The sequence below is a fragment of the Ranitomeya imitator genome, chromosome 1 (assembly GCF_032444005.1).
Source record: "Ranitomeya imitator isolate aRanImi1 chromosome 1, aRanImi1.pri, whole genome shotgun sequence".
In the NCBI taxonomy this organism is placed as follows: Eukaryota; Metazoa; Chordata; class Amphibia; order Anura; family Dendrobatidae; genus Ranitomeya; species Ranitomeya imitator.
Window position 1 is genome coordinate 1216622371 of NC_091282.1, and position 22641 is coordinate 1216645011.

Consider the following 22641-nt stretch of genomic DNA (forward strand, 5'->3'; position numbering starts at 1 on the left):
GATCACAACAATGAGTTTGACGTAACCGGATCTCCGTGCTGGACAAAGCCGCGGACTCCGCTCTACGTCCATTTGTCCTATAGTCTTTAGTAAGCGTCCAGATCCTCACAGACCCGATGAGAACCCAACTTGTATCCTTTGCGTCCAACCCCAGAGCGCTGACCCCCAGCTATGGAGATGGTCACTTGGTGGCCTGGTAAATAGTGTTCTGGGGGGACAGCATTTGGGCTGACCAGGGTGATGGTAGACCAGTGTCCCGGCGTTTCGGTAATGTAATTTACTCCCCCCGGGTCACATTCCCTCATGGTAACAGTCATTACATTTTGTGCATTGCTCACCACTGGCGGGGACTAGTCGGCATGTTGAGATTGCTCTGTTTCCTCTCCGATCCTTGGCTTTGGGTGACGACATTGGCCCAGTGGCCACCAACCCTGCTCCTAGGTTGTTTCCCAGCAACACATCTACTGGTAGGTGCCGCACCAGTCCTACATCCACCATTCCACCACTGTGACCCCAGTCTAAAGGTGGTCGGGCCCCCGAATGTTCACAGATTCCCCTCCGACTAACATTCGGCTGCTGGGAGCAACACATTGGTCCGGTACTAGATGTTCTTTGATCAATGTAACAGAAGCCCGGAGTCACGGACCCCCGCAGCCTCCGCACCCTGTGCTCAGACCGGCTGCAGATGCTGGGTCACGGTCCCTGAGGTGTCCCACCTAGTCCTCGTACCACATATGCCTCTGCCTCTTCCAGTCGGGGTAGTGGGATCCTCTCTCTCAGGACTTTTATTATTACTATTATCAAGGCTATTACCAAGACTGTTGGGACTACTATTAGGACTATTATAAGGACCATTATTAGGACTACAATCAGGACGATTATAAGGACCATTATTAGGACTACAATCAGGACTATTATAAGGACCATTATTAGGACTACAATCAGGACGATTATAAGGACCATTATTAGGACTACAATCAGGACTATTATAAGGACCATTATTAGGACTACAATCAGGACGATTATAAGGACCATTATTAGGACTACAATCAGGACTATTATAAGGACCATTATTAGGACTACTATCAGGACTACTGTAAGGACCATCATTAGGACTACAATCAGGACTATTATAAGGACCATTATTAGGACTACTATCAGGACTACTATCACGACAATTGTAAGGACCATTATTAGGACTACAATCAGGACTATTATAAGGACCATTATTAGGACTACTATCAGGACTACTATCAGGACAATTGTAAGGACCATCATTAGGACTACTATCAGACCTATTATAAGGACCATTATTAGGACTACAATCAGGACTACTGTAAGGACCATCATTAGGACTACAATCAGGACTATTATAAGGACCATTATTAGGACTACTATCAGGACTACTATCACGACAATTGTAAGGACCATTATTAGGACTACTATCAGGACTACTGTAAGGACCATCATTAGGACTACAATCAGGACTATTATAAGGACCATTATTAGGACTACTATCAGGACTACTATCACGACAATTGTAAGGACCATTATTAGGACTACAATCAGGACTATTATAAGGACTACTATCAGGACTACTATCAGGACAATTGTAAGGACCATCATTAGGACTACTATCAGACCTATTATAAGGACCATTATTAGGACTACAATCAGGACTATTATAAGGACCATTATTAGGACTACTATCAGGACTATTATAAGGACCAATATTAGGACTACTATCAGGACAATTGTAAGGACCATCATTAGGACTACTATCAGGACTATTGTAAGGACCATTATTAGGACTACAATCAGGACTATTATAAGGACCACTAGATTGTGGCCCGATTCTAACGCATCGGGTATTCTAGAATATGCATGTCCCCGTAGTATATGGACAATGATGATTCCAGAATTCGCGGCAGACTGTGTCCGTCGCTGATTGATCGAGGCAACCTTTATGACATAATCGTCGCCATGGCAACCATTATGACATCATCGTCGCTGTGCCCGTCGCTGATTGGTCGAGGCCTGGCGGCCTCAACCAATCAGAGACGCGGGATTTCTACGTCGATACTGTGCCCGTCGCTGATTGGTCGAGGCCTGGCGGCATCGACCAATCAGGGACGCGGGATTTCCAGGACAGACAGACAGACAGACGAAAAAACCCTTTGACAATTAGATATATAGATTATTAGGACTACTATCCGGACTATTGTGAGGATCATTATTAGGACTACAATCAGGACTATTGTGAGGACCATTATTAGGACTACAATCAGGACTATCAGGACTATTGTAAGTACCATCATTAGACCATTATTATCATTAGTACCATTATTAGACTACTATTAGGACTATTGTAAGGACCATTATTCGGACTACAATCAGGACTACTATCAGGACATTGTAAGGACCATCATTAGGACTACTATCAGGATTATTATTACCCTTTGGATTACTACTAATGTATCGTTTCAATCATGTTTCATTCATACATTGCAAAAGATCTAATTTTTACAATCCTGTTTTCCTTTATTTTTTTTATATATAGCCGATGCTGCGACAAGAAAAGCTGTGGAAATCGTAACGAGACGCCGTCCGATCCAGTTATCATAGACAGGTATGATACCGATCCTAGAATGACAGATAAAATCCATGGGACAGGTGAGGACTGATGGAGCAGACTTTACTGAGCACGTCACCTGAAGCCAGCCCATCAAATCCACAGAGAGTAGTGACATCACAGGGAGCCAGCCTATCAAATCCACAGAGAGCAGTGACATCACAGGGAGCCGGCCTATCAAATCCACAGAGAGTAGTGACATCACAGGGAGCCGGCCTATCAAATCCACAGAGAGTAGTGACATCACAAGGAGCCGGCCTATCAAATCCACAGAGAGTAGTGACATCACAGGGAGCCAGCCCATCAAATCCACAGAGAGCAGTGACATCACAGGGAGCCAGCCTATCAAATCCACAGAGAGCAGTGACATCACAGGGAGCCAGCCTATCAAATCCACAGAGAGCAGTGACATCACAGGGAGCCGGCCTATCAAATCCACAGAGAGTAGTGACATCACAGGGAGCCGGCCTATCAAATCCACAGAGAGTAGTGACATCACAAGGAGCCGGCCTATCAAATCCACAGAGAGTAGTGACATCACAGGGAGCCAGCCTATCAAATCCACAGAGAGCAGTGACATCACAGGGAGCCGGCCTATCAAATCCACAGAGAGTAGTGACATCACAGGGAGCCGGCCTATCAAATCCACAGAGAGTAGTGACATCACAAGGAGCCGGCCTATCAAATCCACAGAGAGTAGTGACATCACAGGGAGCCAGCCCATCAAATCCACAGAGAGCAGTGACATCACAGGGAGCCAGCCTATCAAATCCACAGAGAGCAGTGACATCACAGGGAGCCAGCCTATCAAATCCACAGAGAGCAGTGACATCACAGGGAGCCGGCCTATCAAATCCACAGAGAGTAGTGACATCACAGGGAGCCGGCCTATCAAATCCACAGAGAGTAGTGACATCACAAGGAGCCGGCCTATCAAATCCACAGAGAGTAGTGACATCACAGGGAGCCAGCCCATCAAATCCACAGAGAGCAGTGACATCACAGGGAGCCAGCCTATCAAATCCACAGAGAGCAGTGACATCACAGGGAGCCAGCCTATCAAATCCACAGAGAGCAGTGACATCACAGGGAGCCAGCCTATCAAATCTACAGAGAGCAGTGACATCACAGGGAGCCAGCCTATCAAATCCACAGAGAGTAGTGACATCACAGGGAGCCAGCCTATCAAATCTACAGAGAGTAGTGACATCACATGGAACCAGCCTATCAAATCCACAGAGAGTAGTGACATCACAGGGAGCCAGCCTATCAAATCCACAGAGAGTAGTGACATCACATGGAGCCAGCCTATCAAATCCACAGAGAGCAGTGACATCACAGGGAGCCAGCCTATCAAATCCACAGAGAGTAGTGACATCACAGGGAGCCAGCCTATCAAATCCACAGAGAGCAGTGACATCACAGGGAGCCAGCCTATCAAATCCACAGAGAGTAGTGACATCACAGGGAGCCAGCCTATCAAATCCACAAAGAGCAGTGACATCACATGGAGCCAGCCTATCAAATCCACAGAGAGTAGTGACATCACAGGGAGCCAGCCTATCAAATCCACAGAGAGTAGTGACATCACATGGAGCCAGCCTATCAAATCCACAGAGAGCAGTGACATCACAGGGAGCCAGCCTATCAAATCCACAGAGAGTAGTGACATCACAGGGAGCCAGCCTATCAAATCCACAGAGAGTAGTGACATCACAGGGAGCCAGCCTATCAAATCCACAGAGAGTAGTGACATCACAGGGAGCCAGCCTATCAAATCCACAAAGAGCAGTGACATCACATGGAGCCAGCCTATCAAATCCACAGAGAGTAGTGACATCACAGGGAGCCAGCCTATCAAATCCACAGAGAGCAGTGACATCACAGGGAGCCATCCTATCAAATCCACAGAGTAGTGACATCACAGGGAGCCAGCCTATCAAATCTACAGAGAGTAGTGACATCACATGGAACCAGCCTATCAAATCCACAGAGAGTAGTGACATCACAGGGAGCCAGCCTATCAAATCCAGAGAGAGCAGTGACATCACATGGAGCCAGCCTATCAAATCCACAGAGAGAAGTGACATCACAGGGAGCCAGCCTATCAAATCCACAGAGTAGTGACATCACAGGGAGCCGTCCTATCAAATCCACAGAGAGTAGTGACATCACATGGAGCCAGCCTATCAAATCCACAGAGAGTAGTGACATCACATGGAACCAGCTTATCAAATCCACAGAGAGTAGTGACATCACAGGGAGCCGGCCTGTCAAATCCACAGAGAGCAGTGACATCACAGGGAGCCGGCCTATCAAATCCACAGAGAGTAGTGACATCACAGGGAGCCAGCCTATCAAATTCACAGAGAGTAGTGACATCACATGGAGCCAGCCTATCAAATCTACAGAGAGTAGTGACATCACATGGAACCAGCCTATCAAATCCACAGAGAGTAGTGACATCACAGGGAGCCAGCCTATCAAATCCACAGAGAGTAGTGACATCACATGGAGCCAGCCTATCAAATCCACAGAGTAGTGACATCACAGGGAGCCAGCCTATCAAATCTACAGAGAGTAGTGACATCACATGGAACCAGCCTATCAAATCCACAGAGAGTAGTGACATCACAGGGAGCCAGCCTATCAAATCCACAGAGAGTAGTGACATCACATGGAGCCAGCCTATCAAATCCACAGAGAGTAGTGACATCACAGGGAGCCAGCCTATCAAATCCACAGAGTAGTGACATAACAGGGAGCCAGCCTATCAAATCCACAGAGAGTAGTGACATCACAGGGAACCAGCCTATCAAATCTACAGAGAGCAGTGATGTCACGATTCCCCTGACCGCTGTCACCAATTGGTCAGGATTCACAGCGTGACCGTCACCCCTACGTCACGGGTTGGGGTGACTTTAGGCCAACAGACGGCTATCACATGTGCAGGGGGGCTTATCTTAGTTATCCCTCCACTGCTAACAATGTGATGAGAAAACACACACAAGGCTATTGACCTCTTAGTTTACAGCAGGGGCTTATTCTAGGTATCCCACTGCTTTTCAATATACCACGAACTGCAGGGATTTATGTATATCCCGCTTACAGTTCCACTTAAGACTTGCAGCTCTCTGGCGCCCCCTTTACTCTCAGGTCAGATTAGGTACTGCACCCTGGGTAATTAGTCGCCAGAAAGGCTGCCTGCTATGTACAGTCATGGCCAGAAGTTTTGAGAATGACACCAAAATTCTATTTTCACATGATCTGCTGCCCTCTGGTTTTTATTAGTGTTTGTCTGATGTTTATATCACATACAGAAATATAATTGCAATCATATTATGAGTACCAATAGGTTATATTGACAGTTAGAATGAGTTAATGCATCAAGTCAATATTTGCAGTGTTGACCCTTCTTCTTCAAGACCTCTGCGATTCTCCCTGGCATGCTCTCAATCAACTTCTGGACCAAATCCTGACTGATAGCAGTCCATTCTTGCATAATCAATGCTTGCATTTTGCCAGATTTTGTTGGTTTTTGTTTGTCCACCCGTCTCTTGATGATTGACCACAAGTTCTCAATGGGATTAAGATCTGGGGAGTTTCCAGGCCATGGACCCAAAATCTCTATGTTTTGTTCCATGAGCCATTTAGTTATCACCTTTGCTTTATGGCAAGGTGCTCCATCATGCTGGAAAAGGCATTGTTGGGCGCCAAACTGCTCTTGGACGGTTGGGAGAAGTTGCTCTTGGAGGACATTCTGGCACCATTCTTTATTCATGGCTGTGTTTTTAGGCTGATTCCCTTGGCTGAGAAGCAACCCCACACATGAATGGTTTCAGGATGCTTTACAGTTGGCATGAGACAAGACTGGTGGGAGCGCTCACCTCTTCTTCTCCGAATAAGCTGTTTTCCAGATGTCCCAAACAATCGAAAAGGGGATTTATCAGAGAAAATGACTTTGCCCCAGTCCTCAGCAGTCCACTCCCTGTACCTTTTGCAGAATATCAGTCGGTCCCTGATGTTTTTTCTGGAGAGAAGTGGCTTCTTTGCTGCCCTCCTTGAAACCAGGCCTTGCTCAAAGAGTCTCCGCAGTCTCACGGTGCGTGCAGAAGCCCTCACACCAGCCTGCTGCCATCCCAGAGCAAGCTCGGCACTGCTGGTAGTCCGATCCCGCAGCTGAAACAGTTTTAAGATACGGTCCTGGCGCTTGCTGGTCTTTCTTGGGCGCCCTGGAGCCTTTTTGACAACAATGGAAGCTCTCTCCTTGAAGTTCTTGATGATGCGATAGATTGTTGACTGAGGTGCAATCTTTGTAGCTGCGATACTCTTCCCTGTTAGGCCATTTTTGTGCAGTGCAATGATGGCTGCACGTGTTTCTTTAGAGATAACCATGGTTAACTGAAGAGAAACAATGATACCAAGCACCAGCCTCCTTTTAAAGTGTCCAGTGATGTCATTCTTACTTAATCATGACTGATTGATCGCTAGCCCTGTCCTCATCAACACCCACACCTGTGTTAATGGATCAATCACTAAAACGATGTTAGCTGCTCCTTTTAAGGCAGGACTGCAATGACGTTGAAATGTGTTTTGGGGGTTAAAGTTCATCTTCTGGGCAAATATTGACTTTGCAAGTACAGTAATTGCTGTTAAGCTGATCACTCTGACATTCAGGAGTATATGCAAATTGCCATTAGAAAAAATGAAGCAGTAGACTTTGGAAAAATTAATATTTGTCTCATTCTCAAAACTTTTGGCCATGACTGTACTGGCTATTGGGCACGCTGCAACTACGCGATAACTACTCCCACTTAGGCAGGATCAATAATTATCAATGCCGCAGTCGCTATAACGCCACCCAACTACCCGGTACAAAACGTATGCTGCCACCAGCTTCGATTAAACGGGTCCGAAGCTAACCCAACACAGTAGCGTAATTCTCTTCAATAGACTTAGGGTACGGTTTAGAACAGGAGAATGAACTAACGTATAATAGTATATCCCATTGAAAAATTAGGCAGTGCTTTATCAAAAATATTTTATAAAGATGTTACAAATGAGACAATTGCAAATATGTACAAGGGTAATTATAACATAAAGGGAATAAATGAGAAAAAGCAACACTTACATGTTCAAAGCATGACAGGCAACCAGGCTAGTGGAGTTTTTCCCTTACGTCCCAGCTCATTTGGACGTGAGCAGGGCTCTTCCAGGACAAGACAAGAAATCAAGCAGAAAGTGACTCCTCAGAGCCTGCCAGACACTTAAAACATTAAGGCTGTGACATCACAGAAAGGCTGGCTTATCCAGACCCTCCTCTCTCTACATTCTGCCTAAACTTTAAACTATTCTCTCTAATTTCTATAACTTCACTACTAAACACGCCAGAGTCCTAAAAAACTCATCATTCATCTCAGATTAACGTGAGCATTCTAATGAGATCAAATATGTCCTATCTGGGATACATATTTACAGAGAAATCCCTACTTCTTTACCAGATGGAGTTAGGAGCCCGAGTTTCAAGGGATGGGCAGATACACCGAGTGAGACTAAGAATATATATTTTCGTATTTCTAGCTTAAATCGTTTGCCTAATATCTAACAAAAACTAAACAAAGAATCTTTCATGAATTTTTGGAGCCACTTTTCAGTTCTAGCTAGTGGAAGATTCTAACCTGGTCGTAAATACCGTTCGGCCATAAAACTCCCCCACACTCTCTGAGAAGGAAAGCCAGGAATTGGCAGCTACAAACTGTTACTCCAAGAAGGGGGCTTAGCCCACGCAGGCTAGCAAGAGAACTACATATGATATTTCATACCATATCGTGACAAGTGACATCACTTGGAACCAGCCTATCAAATACACAGAGAGTAGTGACATCACATGGAGCCAGCCTATCAAATCTACAGAGAGCAGTGACATCACAGGGAGCCATCCTATCAAATCAACAGAGAGCAGTGACATCACAGGGAGCCAGCCCATCAAATCCACAGAGAGCAGTGACATCACATGGAGCCAGCCCATCAAATCCACAGAGAGCAGTGACATCACAGGAAGCCAACCTATCAAATCCACAGATAGCAGTGACATCACATGGAGCCAGCCTATCAAATCCACAGAGAGCAGTGACATGACATGGAGCCAGCCTATCAAATCCACAGAGAGCAGTGACATCACAGGGAGCCAGCCTATCAAATCCACAGAGAGCAGTGACATCACAGGGAGCCAGCCTATCAAATCTACAGAGAGCAGTGACATCACAAGAAGCCAGCCTATCAAATCCACAGAGAGCAGTGACATCACAGGGAGCCAGCCTATCAAATCCTCAGAGAGCAGTGACATCACATGGAGCCAGCCTATCAAATCCACAGAGAACAGTGACATCACAGGGAGCAGGCCTATCAAATCTACAAAGAGCAGTGACATCACAGGGAGCCAGCCTATCAAATCCACAGAGAGCAGTGACATCACAGGGAGCCATCCTATCAAATCCACAGAGAGCAGTGACATCACATGGAGCCAGCCTATCAAATCCACAGAGAGTAAGTGACATCACATGGAGCCAGCCTATCAAATCCACAGAGAGTAGTGATATCACAGGGAGCCAGCCTATCAAATCCACAGAGAGAAGTGACATCACAGGGAGCCAGCCTATCAAATCCACAGAGAGCAGTGACATCACATGGAGCCAACCTATCAAATCCACAGGGAACCAGCCTATCAAATCCACAGAGAGTAGTGCCATCACAGGGAGCCAGCCTATCAAATCCACAGAGAGCAGTGACATCACATGGAGCCAACCTATCAAATCCACAGAGAGCAGTGACATCACATGGAGCCAACCTATCAAATCCACAGGGAGCCAGCCTATCAAATCCACAGAGAGAAGTGACATCACAGGGAGCCAGCCTATCAAATCCACAGAGAGCAGTGACATCACATGGAGCCAACCTATCAAATCCACAGGGAACCAGCCTATCAAATCCACAGAGAGTAGTGCCATCACAGGGAACCATCCTATCAAATCCACAGAGAGTAGTGACATCACAGGGAGCCAGCCTATCAAATCCACATAGAGTAGTGACATCACATTGAACCAGGTTATCAAATCCACAGAGAGTAGTGACATCACATGGAGCCAGCCTATCAAATCCATAGAGAGCAGTGACATCACAGGGAGCCAGCCTATCAAATCCACAGAGAGTAGTGACATCACAGGGAGCCAGCCTCTCAAATCTACAGAGAGTAGTGACATCACATTGAACCAGGTTATCAAATCCACAGAGAGTAGTGACATCACATGGAGCCAGCCTATCAAATCCATAGAGAGCAGTGACATCACAGGGAGCCAGCCTATCAAATCCACAGAGAGTAGTGACATCACAGGGAGCCAGCCTATCAAATCCATAGGGAGCAGTGACATCACAGGGAGCCAGCCTATCAAATCTACAGAGAGTAGTGACATCACATGGAACCAGCCTATCAAATCCACAGAGAGCAGTGACATCACATGGAGCCATCCTATCAAATCCACAGAGAGCAGTGACATCACAGGGAGCCATCCTATCAAATCCACAGAGAGCAGTGACATCACAGGGAGCCAGCCTATCAAATCCACAGAGAGCAGTGACATCACAGGGAGCCATCCTATCAAATCTACAGAGAGCAGTGACATCACAGGGAGCCAGCCTATCAAATCCACAGAGAACGTGACATCACAGGGAGCCATCCTATCAAATCTACAGATAGCAGTGACATCACATGGAGCCAGCCTATCAAATTCACAGAGAGCAGTGACATCACAGGGAGCCATCCTATCAAATTCACAGAGAGCAGTGACATCACAGGGAGCCATCCTATCAAATCCACAGAGAGCAGTGACATCACAGGGAGCCAGCCTATCAAATCCACAGAGAGCAGTGACATCACAGGGAGCCATCCTATCAAATCTACAGAGAGCAGTGACATCACAGGGAGCCAGCCTATCAAATCCACAGAGAACGTGACATCACAGGGAGCCAGCCTATCAAATTCACAGAGAGCAGTGACATCACAGGGAGCCATCCTATCAAATCCACAGAGAGCAGTGACATCACAGGGAGCCAGCCTATCAAATCTACAGAGAGCGGTGACATCACAGGGAGCCATCCTATCAAATCCACAGAGAGCAGTGACATCACAGGGAGCCAGCCTATCAAATCTACAGAGAGCAGTGACATCACAGGGAGCCAGCCTATCAAATCCACAGAGAACGTGACATCACAGGGAGCCAGCCTATCAAATTCACAGAGAGCAGTGACATCACAGGGAGCCATCCTATCAAATCCACAGAGAGCAGTGACATCACAGGGAGCCAGCCTATCAAATCCACAGAGAGCAGTGACATCACAGGGAGCCAGCCTATCAAATCTACAGAGAGCAGTGACATCACAAGAAGCCAGCCTATCAAATCCACAGAGAGCAGTGACATCACAGGGAGCCAGCCTATCAAATCTACAGAGAGCAGTGACATCACAGGAAGCCAACCTATCAAATCCACAGAGAGCAGTGACATCACAGGGAGCCAACCTATCAAATCCACAGAGAGCAGTGACATCACAGGGAGCCAGCCTATCAAATCCACAGATAGCAGTGACATCACATGGAGCCAGCCTATCAAATCCACAGAGAGCAGTGACATCACAGGGAGCCAGCCTATCAAACCCACAGAGAGCAGTGACATCATATGGAGCCAGCCTATCAAATCCACAGAGAGTAGTGACATCACAGGGAGCCAGCCTATCAAATCTACAGAGAGCAGTGACATAACATGGAGCCAGCCTATCAAATCCACAGAGAGCAGTGACATCACAGGGAGCCAGCCTATCAAATCCACAGAGAGCAGTGACATCACATGGAGCCGGCCTATCAAATCCACAGAGAGCAGTGACATCACAGGGAGCCAGCCTATCAAATCCACAGAGAGCAGTGACATCACAGAGAGCCGGCTTATCAAATCCACAGAGAGCAGTGACATCACAGGGAGCCGGCCTATCAAATCCACAGAGAGCAGTGACATCATAGGGAGCCGGCCTATCAAATCCACAGAGAGCAGTGACATCACAGGGAGTCGGCCTGTCAAATCCACAGAGAGCAGTGACATCACATGGAGCCAGCCTATCAAATCCACAGAGAGCAGTGACATCACAGGGAGCCGGCCCATCAAATCCACAGAGAGCAGTGACATCACAGGGAGCCAGCCTATCAAATCCACAGAGAGCAGTGACATCACATGGAGCCGGCCTGTCAAATCCACAGAGAGCAGTGACATCACAGGGAGCCGGCCAGTCAAATCCACAGAGAGCAGTGACATCACAGGGAGCCGGCCTGTCAAATCCACAGAGAGCAGTGACATCACATGGAGCCAGCCTATTAAATCCAGAGAGAGCAGTGACATCACAGGGAGCCGGCCTGTCAAATCCACAGAGAGCAATGACATCACATGGAGCCGGCCTATCAAATCCACAGAGAGCAGTGACCTCACAGGGAGCCGGCCTATCAAATCCTCAGAGAGCAGTGACATCACATGGAGCCGGCCTATCAAATCCACAGAGAGCAGTGACATCACATGGAGCCGGCCTGTTAAATCCACAGAGAGCAGTGACATCACAGGGAGCCGGCCTATCAAATCCACGGAGAGCAGTGACATCACAGGGAGCCGGCCTATCAAATCCACAGAGAGCAGTGACATCACAGGGAGCCGGCCTAACAAATCCACAGAGAGCAGTGACATCACAGGAAGCCAGCCTATCAAATCCACAGAGAGCAGTGACATCACATGGAGCCAACCTATCAAATCCACCGAGAGCAGTGACATCACAGGGAGCCGGCCCATCAAATCCACAGAGAGCAGTGACATCACATGGAGCCGGCCCATCAATTCCACAGAGAGCAGTGACATCACAGGGAGCCAGCCTATCAAATCCACAGAGAGTAGTGACATCACAGGGAGCCAGCCTATCAAATCCATAGAGAACGTGACATCACAGGGAGCCAGCCTATCAAATCCAGAGAGAGCAGTGACATCACAGGGAGCCATCCTATCAAATCCACAGAGAGCAGTGACATCACAGGGAGCCAGCCTATCAAATCCACAGAGAGCAGTGACATCACAGGGAGCCATCCTATCAAATCCACAGAGAGCAGTGACATCACAGGGAGCCGGCCTATCAAATCCACAGAGAGCAGTGACATCACAGGGAGTCGGCCTATCAAATCCTCAGAGAGCAGTGACATCACAGGGAGCCGGCCTATCAAATCCACAGAGAGCAGTGACATCACATGGAGCCGGCCCATCAATTCCACAGAGAGCAGTGACATCACATGGAGCCGGCCTATCAAATCCACAGAGAGTAGTGACATCACAGGGAGCCAGCCTATCAAATCCACAGAGAACGTGACATCACAGGGAGCCAGCCTATCAAATCCAGAGAGAGCAGTGACATCACAGGGAGCCATCCTATCAAATCCACAGAGAGCAGTGACATCACAGGGAGCCAGCCTATCAAATCCACAGAGAGCAGTGACATCAGATGGAGCCAGCCTATCAAATCCACAGAGAGCAGTGACATCACAGGGAACCATCCTATCAAATCCACATTGAACGTGACATCACAAGGAGCCAGCCTATCAAATCCACAGAGAGCAGTGACATCACATGGAGCCGCCCCATCAATTCCACAGAGAGCAGTGACATCACAGGGAGCCGGCCCATCAAATCCACAGAGAGCAGTGACATCACAGGGAGCCAGCCTATCAAATCCAGAGAGAGCAGTGACATCACAGGGAGCCATCCTAATAAATCCACAGAGAGCAGTGACATCACAGGGAGCCAGCCTATCAAATCCACAGAGAGCAGTGACATCAGATGGAGTCAGCCTATCAAATCCACAGAGAGCAGTGACATCACAGGGAGCCATCCTATCAAATCCACAGAGAGCAGTGACATCACAGGGAGCCGGCCTATCAAATCCACAGAGAGCAGTGACATCACAGGGAGTCGGCCTATCAAATCCACAGTGAACATTGACATCACATGAAGCCGGCCTATCAAATCCACAGAGAGCAGTGACATCACAAGGAGCCGGCCTATCAAATCCACAGAGAGCAGTGACATCACAGGGAGCCGGCCTATCAAATCCACAGAGAGCAGTGACATCACAGGGAGCCAGCCTATCAAATCCACAGAGAGTAGTGACATCACAGGGAGCCAGCCTATCAAATCCAGAGAGAGCAGTGACATCACATGGAGCCGGCCTATCAAATCCACAGAGAGCAGTGACATCACAGGGAGCCGGCTAATCAAATCCACAGAGAGCAGTGACATCACATGGAGCCGGCCCATCAATTCCACAGAGAGCAGTGACATCACAGGGAGCCGGCCTATCAAATACACAGAGAGCAGTGACATCACAGGGAGCCGGCCTATCAAATACATAGAGAGCAGTGACATCACAGGAAGCCAGCCTATCAAATCCACAGAGAGCAGTGACATCACAGGGAGCCAGCCTATCAAATCCACAGAGAGCAGTGACATCAGATGGAGCCAGCCTATCAAATCCACAGAGAGCAGTGACATCACAGGAATCCGGCCTATCAAATCCACAGAGAACATTGACATCACATGAAGCCGGCCTATCAAATCCACAGAGAGCAGTGACATAACAGGAAGCCGGCCTATCAAATCCACAGAGAACATTGACATCACATGAAGCCGGCCTATCAAATCCACAGAGAGCAGTGACATCACAGGGAGCCGGCCTATCAAATCCACAGAGAGCAGTGACATCACAGGGAGCCAGCCTATCAAATCCACAGAGAGTAGTGACATCACAGGGAGCCATCCTATCAAATACACAGAGAGCAGTGACATCAGATGGAGCCAGCCTATCAAATCCACAGAGAGCAGTGACATCACATGGAGCCAGCCTATCAAATCCACAGAGAGTAGTGACATCACAGGGAGCCAGCCTATCAAATCCAGAGAGAGCAGTGACATCACATGGAGCAGGCCTATCAAATCCACAGAGAACAATGACATCACAGGGAGCCAGCCTATCAAATCCATAGAGAGCAGTGACATCACAAGGAGCCATTCTATCAAATCCGCAGAGAGAAGTGACATCAGAGGGAACCAGCCTATCAAATCCACAGAGAGCAGTGACATCACAGGGAGCCAGACTATCAAATCCACAGAGAGTAGTGACATCACAGAGATCCAGACTATCAAATCCACAGATTATTGACATCACAGAGAACCAGCCTATCAAATCCACAGAGAGCAGTGACATCACATGGAGCCAGCCTATCAAATTCACAGAGTAGTTACATCATATGGAGCCAGCCTATCAAATCCACAGAGAGTAGTGACTTCACAGTGAGCCAGCCTATCATATCCACAGAGAGTAGTGACATCACAGAGAGCCAGCCTATCAAACCAACAGAACGTATTGAGCTCTTGGCCAAAGTCCTTTATTCCCGATGTGCTCATGCAGAGACTTATGCTTTTACGATAGTCTCCTCATTCTGGTGGCTCTTACCAGAGTTTTATCATTCTCATGGGCTCTTATGAAAGTCTCCTCATTCTGTTGGGCACTTACCAGAGTCTCCTCATTCTGGTTTGCTTTTATCAGATTCTCCTCATTCTGGTGGGCACTTGCGATAGTCTCCTCATTCTGGTGGGCTCTTACCAGAGTCTCCTTGTTCTGGTGGGCTCTTACCAGAGTTTCTCATTCTGGTGGGCGCTTACCAGAGTTTCCTCATTCTGGTGAGCTCTTACGAGAGTTTCCTCATTCTGGTGGGCTCTTACAAGAGTCTCCTCATTCTAATGGGCACTTACCAGAGTCTCTTCATTCTGGTGGGCTCTTATCAGAGTCTCCTCATTCTAGTGGGCTCATCCCAGAGTTTCCTCATTCTGGTGGGCTCTTACCAGAGTCTCCTCATTCTGGTGGGCTCATCCCAGAGTTTCCTCATTCTGGTGGGCTCTTGCCAGAGTCTCCTCATTCTGGTGGGCTCTTACCAGAGTCTCCTCATTCTGCTGGGCTCTTACCAGAGTCTCCTCATTCTGGTGGGCTCTTCCCAGAGTTTCCTCATTCTGGTGGGCTCTTACCAGAGTCTCCTCATTCTGGTGGGCTCTTACCAGAGTCTCATTGTTCTTGTGGGCATTTTTCGTGCATTTGGCCAGTGTCCTGTAATCCTCGGTTGTCTGGTTCTACTGTGATGTTTTGGTTCTCGTGGCCTGTTGACCATAGTCAGATAATGGGGAGCACTTGGACATAGTAGATGGGGATGGGGCTCTTGATGGACTCATGAAGGCATATACTTGGAGGTAGATACTGTAGGTCACATGGAGACAGATACTGGGAGACAGTCGGAGGCAGATATAGGGTGGTAGCTAGGGTTGAGCGAAACGGATCGTTCATTTTCAAAAGTCGCCGACTTTTGGCAAAGTCGGGTTTCATGAAACCCGACCCGATCCCTGTGTGGGGTCGGCCATGCGGTACGCGACTTTCGCGCCAAAGTCGCGTTTCGTATGGAGAGAGAGAGAGAGAGAGAGAGAGAGTGAGTGAGTGTCGGACGATTTCACTCGACTCGACTTTTGAGATAGTCGGGTTTCGCGAAACCCGGCTCGACCCTAAAAAAGTCAAGGTCGCTCAACCCTAGTGGTAGCCTCACGCCGTTAGAGATCTTCTTAGCACAAGTTTTTCACAACTACACCTTTCTATTGCTACTTCTGAGTCCACCATAAACCATCTAATGTCATGGTATAATGTATCAATGTATCAGTGCTGAGAAATGTTTTAGTCTTAAGAGCACATGTTTGAACCAGCGGTGGACACCGACTTCTTAGCTGACCCAGGGGGGTTAAATGCAATCCGATATGTTTTTCAAATAGCTCACTGAGGAAGGTCTTATGGTGACCAAAATGTTTGTGAACCTTATTGCTGGAATTCTTATTAAATCATTTATTTCATTTCATCTACTTTGAGTGCCAAGTTTTCGTACATATCTTAGGCTAAAGACCAGGTTGAGTATCTCACAAAGGATTGTTCTCAGCTGTGCCACATCTACAGTCAGAATGTTTCTATTCACTGATCGCAAGCAGAGCAATCATACACAATGATCAGTGATACTAAGATGGTCCGAGCGCTACTAGAACATGGCAGGAAGTCATATCATAGACGTGCTGACCATCGTATGGTCTATGATGGCGCACTAGCATAGCCAGATGTTACTCTTTATCCCGGTTCCCGGCTTTCTCAAGATCAGTCTTCAGATGTTACTAAGACTTGCCCCGTTCCACAGCAGCATATGTAAAGCTTTCTTGTATCCTGAACGTGTAGACGCTCACATGCATGTAGGGTGGTTGATCATTGCTGGGATCCAGAGTGGTTGATCATTTCATTTGGTGGTTGATCATTTTGGGGATGTAGGGTGGTTTATCATTCCTGGGATCTAGAGTGGTTGATCATTTCAGGGATGTAGGGTGGTTGATCATTCCTGGGATGTAGGGTGGTTGATCATTCCAGGGAGGTAGGGTGGTTGATCATTCCTGGGATCTAGAGTGGTTGATCATTTTGGGGATGTAGGGTGGTTGATCATTCTGGGGATGTAGGGTGGTTGATCATTCCAGGGAGGTAGGGTGGTCGATCATTCCAGGGAGGTAGGGTGGTCGATCATTCCGGAGAGGTAGGGTGGTTGATCATTCCGTGGAGGTAGGGTGGTTGATCATTCCGGGGAGGTAGGGTGGTTGATCATACCGGGGAATTAGAGTGGTTGATCATTCCGGGGATGTAGGGTGGTTGATGATTCCTGGGACGTAGGGTGGTTGATCATTCCTGGGATGTAGGGTGGTTGATCATTCCTGGGATGTTGGGTGGTTGATCATTCCTGGGATCTAGAGTGGTTGATCATTTCGGGGATGTTGGGTGGTTGATCATTCTGGGGATGTAGGGTGTTTGATCATTCCAGGGAAGTAGGATGGTTCATAATTACAAGGATATAGGATGGTTCATCATTATGGGGATGTAGGGTGGTTACATAGTAACATAGTAGCATAGTTAGTAAGGCCGAAAAAAGACGTTTGTCCATCCAGTTCAGCCTATATTCCATCATAATAAATCCCCAGATCTACGTCCTTCTACAGAACCTAATAATTGTATGATACAATATTGTTCTGCTCCAGGAAGACATCCAGGCCTCTCTTGAACCCCTCGACTGAGTTCGCCATCACCACCTCCTCAGGCAAGCAATTCCAGATTCTCACTGCCCTAACAGTAAAGAATCCTCTTCTATGTTGGTGGAAAAACCTTCTCTCCTCCAGACGCAAAGAATGCCCCCTTGTGCCCGTCACCTTCCTTGGTATAAACAGATCCTCAGCGAGATATTTGTATTGTCCCCTTATATACTTATACATGGTTATTAGATCGCCCATCAGTCGTCTTTTTTCTAGACTAAATAATCCTAATTACGCTAATCTATCTGGGTATTGTAGTTCTCCCATCCCCTTTATTAATTTTGTTGCCCTCCTTTGTACTCTCTCTAGTTCCATTATATCCTTCCTGAGCACCGGTGCCCAAAACTGGACACAGTACTCCATGTGCGGTCTAACTAGGGATTTGTACAGAGGCAGTATAATGCTCTCATCATGTGTATCCAGACCTCTTTTAATGCACCCCATGATCCTGTTTGCCTTGGCAGCTGCTGCCTGGCACTGGCTGCTCCAGGTAAGTTTATCATTAACTAGGTTCCCCAAGTCCTTCTCCCTGTCAGATTTACCCAGTGGTTTCCCGTTCAGTGTGTAATGGTGACATTGATTCCTTCTTCCCATGTGTATAACCTTACATTTATCATTGTTAAAACTCATCTGCCACCTTTCAGCTCAAGTTTCCAACTTATCCAGATCCATTTGTAGCAGAATACTATCTTCTCTTGTATTAACTGCTTTACATAGTTTTGTATCATCTGCAAATATCGATATTTTACTGTGTAAACCTTCTACCAGATCATTAATGAATATGTTGAAGAGAACAGGTCCCAATACTGACCCCTGCGGTACCCCACTGGTCACAGCGACCCAGTTAGAGACTATACCATTTATAACCACCCTCTGCTTTCTATCACTAAGCCAGTTACTAACCCATTTACACACATTTTCCCCCAGACCAAGCATTCTCATTTTGTGTACCAACCTCTTGTGCGGCACGGTATCAAACGCTTTGGAAAAATCGAGATATACCACGTCCAATGACTCACCGTGGTCCAGCCTATAGCTTACCTCTTCATAAAACTGATTAGATTGGTTTGACAGGAGCGATTTCTCATAAACCCATGCTGATATGGAGTTAAACAGTTATTCTCATTGAGATAATCCAGAATAACATCCCTCAGAAACCCTTCAAATATTTTACCAACAATAGAGGTTAGACTTACTGGCCTATAATTTCCAGGTTCACTTTTAGAGCCCTTTTTGAATATTGGCACCACATTTGCTATGCGCCAATCCTGCGGAACAGACCCTGTCGCTATAGAGTCTCTAAAAATAAGAAATAATGGTTTATCTATTACATTACTTAGTTCTCTTAGTACTCGTGGGTGTATGCCATCCGGACCCGGAGATTTATCTATTTTAATCTTATTTAGCCGGTTTCGCACCTCTTCTTGGGTTAGATTGGTGACCCTTAATATAGGGTTTTCATTGTTTCTTGGGATTTCACCTAGCATTTCATTTTCCACCGTGAATACCGTGGAGAAGAAGGTGTTTAATATGTTAGCTTTTTCCTCGTCATCTACAACCATTCTTTCCTCACTATTTTTTAAGGGGCCTACATTTTCAGTTTTTATTCTTTTACTATTGATATAGTTGAAGAACAGTTTGGGATTAGTTTTACTCTCCTTAGCAATGTGCTTCTCTGTTTCCTTTTTGGCAGCTTTAATTAGTTTTTTAGATAAAGTATTTTTCTCCCTATAGTTTTTTAGAGCTTCAATGGTGCCATCCTGCTTTAGTAGTGCAAATGCTTTCTTTTTACTGTTAATTGCCTGTCTTACTTCTTTGTTTAGCCACATTGGGTTTTTCCTATTTCTAGTCCTTTTATTCCCACAAGGTATAAACCGCTTACACTGCCTATTTAGGATGTTCTTAAACATTTCCCAATTATTATCTGTATTCTCATTTCTGAGGATATTGTCCCAGTCTACCAGATTAAGGGCATCTCTAAGCTGGTCAAACTTTGCCTTCCTAAAGTTCAGTGTTTTTGTGACTCCCTGACAAGTCCCCCTAGTGAAAGACAGGTGAAACTGTACAATATTGTGGTCGCTATTTCCTAGATGCCCGACCACCTGCAGATTTGTTATTCTGTCAGGTCTATTAGATAGTATTATCTTTCTGTCGATGTAGGGTGGCTCATTATTCCGGGGATTTAAGGTGGTTCATCATTCGGGGATGTAGGGTGGTTGATCATTCCTGGGATGTAGGGTGGTTGATCATTCTTGGGATGTAGGGTGGTTGATCATTCCTGGGATGTTGGGTGGTTGATCATTCCAGGGAGGTAGGGTGGTTGATCATTCCTGGGATCTAGAGTGGTTGATCATTTCGGGGATGTAGGGTGGTTGATCATTCTGGGGATGTAGGGTGGTTGATCATTCCAGGGAGGTAGGGTGGTCAATCATTCCAGGGAGGTAGGGTGGTCGATCATTCCGGAGAGGTAGGGTGGTTGATCATTCCGGGGAGGTAGGGTGGTTGATCATTCCGGGGAGGTAGGGTGGTTGATCATTCCGGGGAGGTAGGGTGGTTGATCATTCCGGGGAGGTAGGGTGGTTGATCATTCCGGGGAATTAGAGTGGTTGATCATTTTGGGGATGTAGGGTGGTTGATGATTCCAGGGACGTAGGGTGGTTGATCATTCCTGGGATGTAGGGTGGTTGATCATTCCTGGGATGTTGGGTGGTTGATCATTCCTGGGATCTAGAGTGGTTGATCATTTCGGGGATGTTGGGTGGTTGATCATTCTGGGGATGTAGGGTGGTTAATCATTCCAGGGAAGTAGGATGGTTCATCATTACAAGGATATAGGATGGTTCATCATTATGGGGATGTAAGGTGGTTCATCTTTCTGTCGATGTAGGGTGGCTCATCATTCCGGGGATTTAAGGTGGTTCATCATTCTGGGGATGTAGGGTGGTTGATCATTTCTGGGATATAGGGTGGTTGATCATTCCTGGGATGTAGGGTGGTTGATCATTCCTGGGATGTTGGGTGGTTGATCATTCCTGAGATCTAGAGTGGTTGATCATTTCGGGGATGTTGGGTGGTTGATCATTCTGTGGATGTAGGGTGGTTGATCATTCCAGGGAAGTAGGATGGTTCATCATTACAAGGATATAGGATGGTTCATCATTATGGGGATGTAGGCTGTTTCATCTTTCTGTCGATATAGGGTGGCTCATCTTTCTGTCGATGTAGGGTGGCTCATCATTCCGGGGATTTAAGGTGGTTGATCATTCCTGGGATGTAGGGTGGTTGATCATTCCTGGGATGTAGGGTGGTTGATCATTCCTGGGATGTTGGGTCGTTGATCATTCCTGGGATCTAGAGTGGTTGATCATTTCGGGGATGTTGGGTGGTTGATCATTCTGGGGATGTAGGGTGGTTGATCATTCCAGGGAAGTAGGATGGTTCATCATTACAAGGATATAGGATGGTTCATCATTATGGGGATGTAGGGTGGTTCATCTTTCTGTCGATGTAGGGTGGCTCATCATTCCGGGGATTTAAGGTGGTTCATCATTCTGGGGATGTAGGATGGTTGATCATTTCTGGGATGTAGGGTGGTTGATCATTCCTGGGATGTAGGGTGGTTGATCATTCCTGGGATGTTGGGTGGTTGATCATTCCTGAGATCTAGAGTGGTTGATCATTTCGGGGATGTTGGGTGGTTGATCATTCTGTGGATGTAGGGTGGTTGATCATTCCAGGGAAGTAGGATGGTTCATCATTACAAGGATATAGGATGGTTCATCTTTATGGGGATGTAGGCTGTTTCATCTTTCTGTCGATGTAGGGTGGCTCATCTTTCTGTCGATGTAGGGTGGTTCATCATTCCGGGGATTTAAGGTGGTTGATCATTCCTGGGATGTAGGGTGGTTGATCATTCCTGGGATGTAGGGTGGTTGATCATTCCTGGGATGTTGGGTGGTTGATCATTCCTGGGATCTAGAGTGGTTGATCATTTCGGGGATGTTGGATGGTTGATCATTCTGGGGATGTAGGGTGGTTGATCATTCCAGGGAAGTAGGATGGTTCATCATTACAAGGATATAGGATGGTTCATCATTATGGGGATGTAGGGTGGTTCATCTTTCTGTTGATGTAGGGTGGCTCATCATTCCGGGGATTTAAGGTGGTTCATCATTCTGGGGATGTAGGATGGTTGATCATTCCTGGGATGTAGGGTGGTTGATCATTCCTGGGATGTAGGGTGGTTGATCATTCAGGGGAGGTAGGGTGGTTGATCATTCCTGGGATGTAGGGTGGTTGATCATTCAGGGGATGTAGGGTGGTTGATCATTCCTGGGATGTAGGGTGGTTGATCATTCTGGGGAGGTAGGGTGGTTGATCATTATAGGGATGTAGGATGGTTCATCATTATGGGGATGTAGGGTGGCTCATCATTCCAGAGATGTAGGGTGGCTCATCATTCCAGAGATGTAGGATGGCTCATTATTCCGGGGATGTATGGTGGTTCATCATTACAGGGATGTAGGGTGGCTCATCATTCTGAGGTTGTAGGGTGGTGGATCATTCCTGGGATGTAGGATGGTTCATCAGTCTGGGGATGTAGGGTGATTAATGGGTGATGCCTGTGGGCCGGTTTGCTTCCATGTCCCGTTAGACTTGGGTGGTCTTTAGGCCTGCTCTGTCTGTCTCCTCCGAGCCCCTCTTGTCACAGCCCAGCCCCAGTGGTTTAGA

General features: G+C 47.0%; 1 protein-coding gene across 1 annotated transcript in view; it reads left to right on the forward strand.

The window, feature by feature from the left end:
• Nucleotides 1-22641, forward strand: part of EBF4 (EBF family member 4) — a 266432-nt gene that overhangs the window by 97940 nt on the left and 145851 nt on the right. Inside the window, exon 6 of the mRNA XM_069745037.1 lies at nucleotides 2561-2629. Within this exon, the coding sequence (XP_069601138.1) occupies nucleotides 2561-2629 (69 nt within the window). The remainder of the gene's footprint in view (nucleotides 1-2560; nucleotides 2630-22641) is intronic.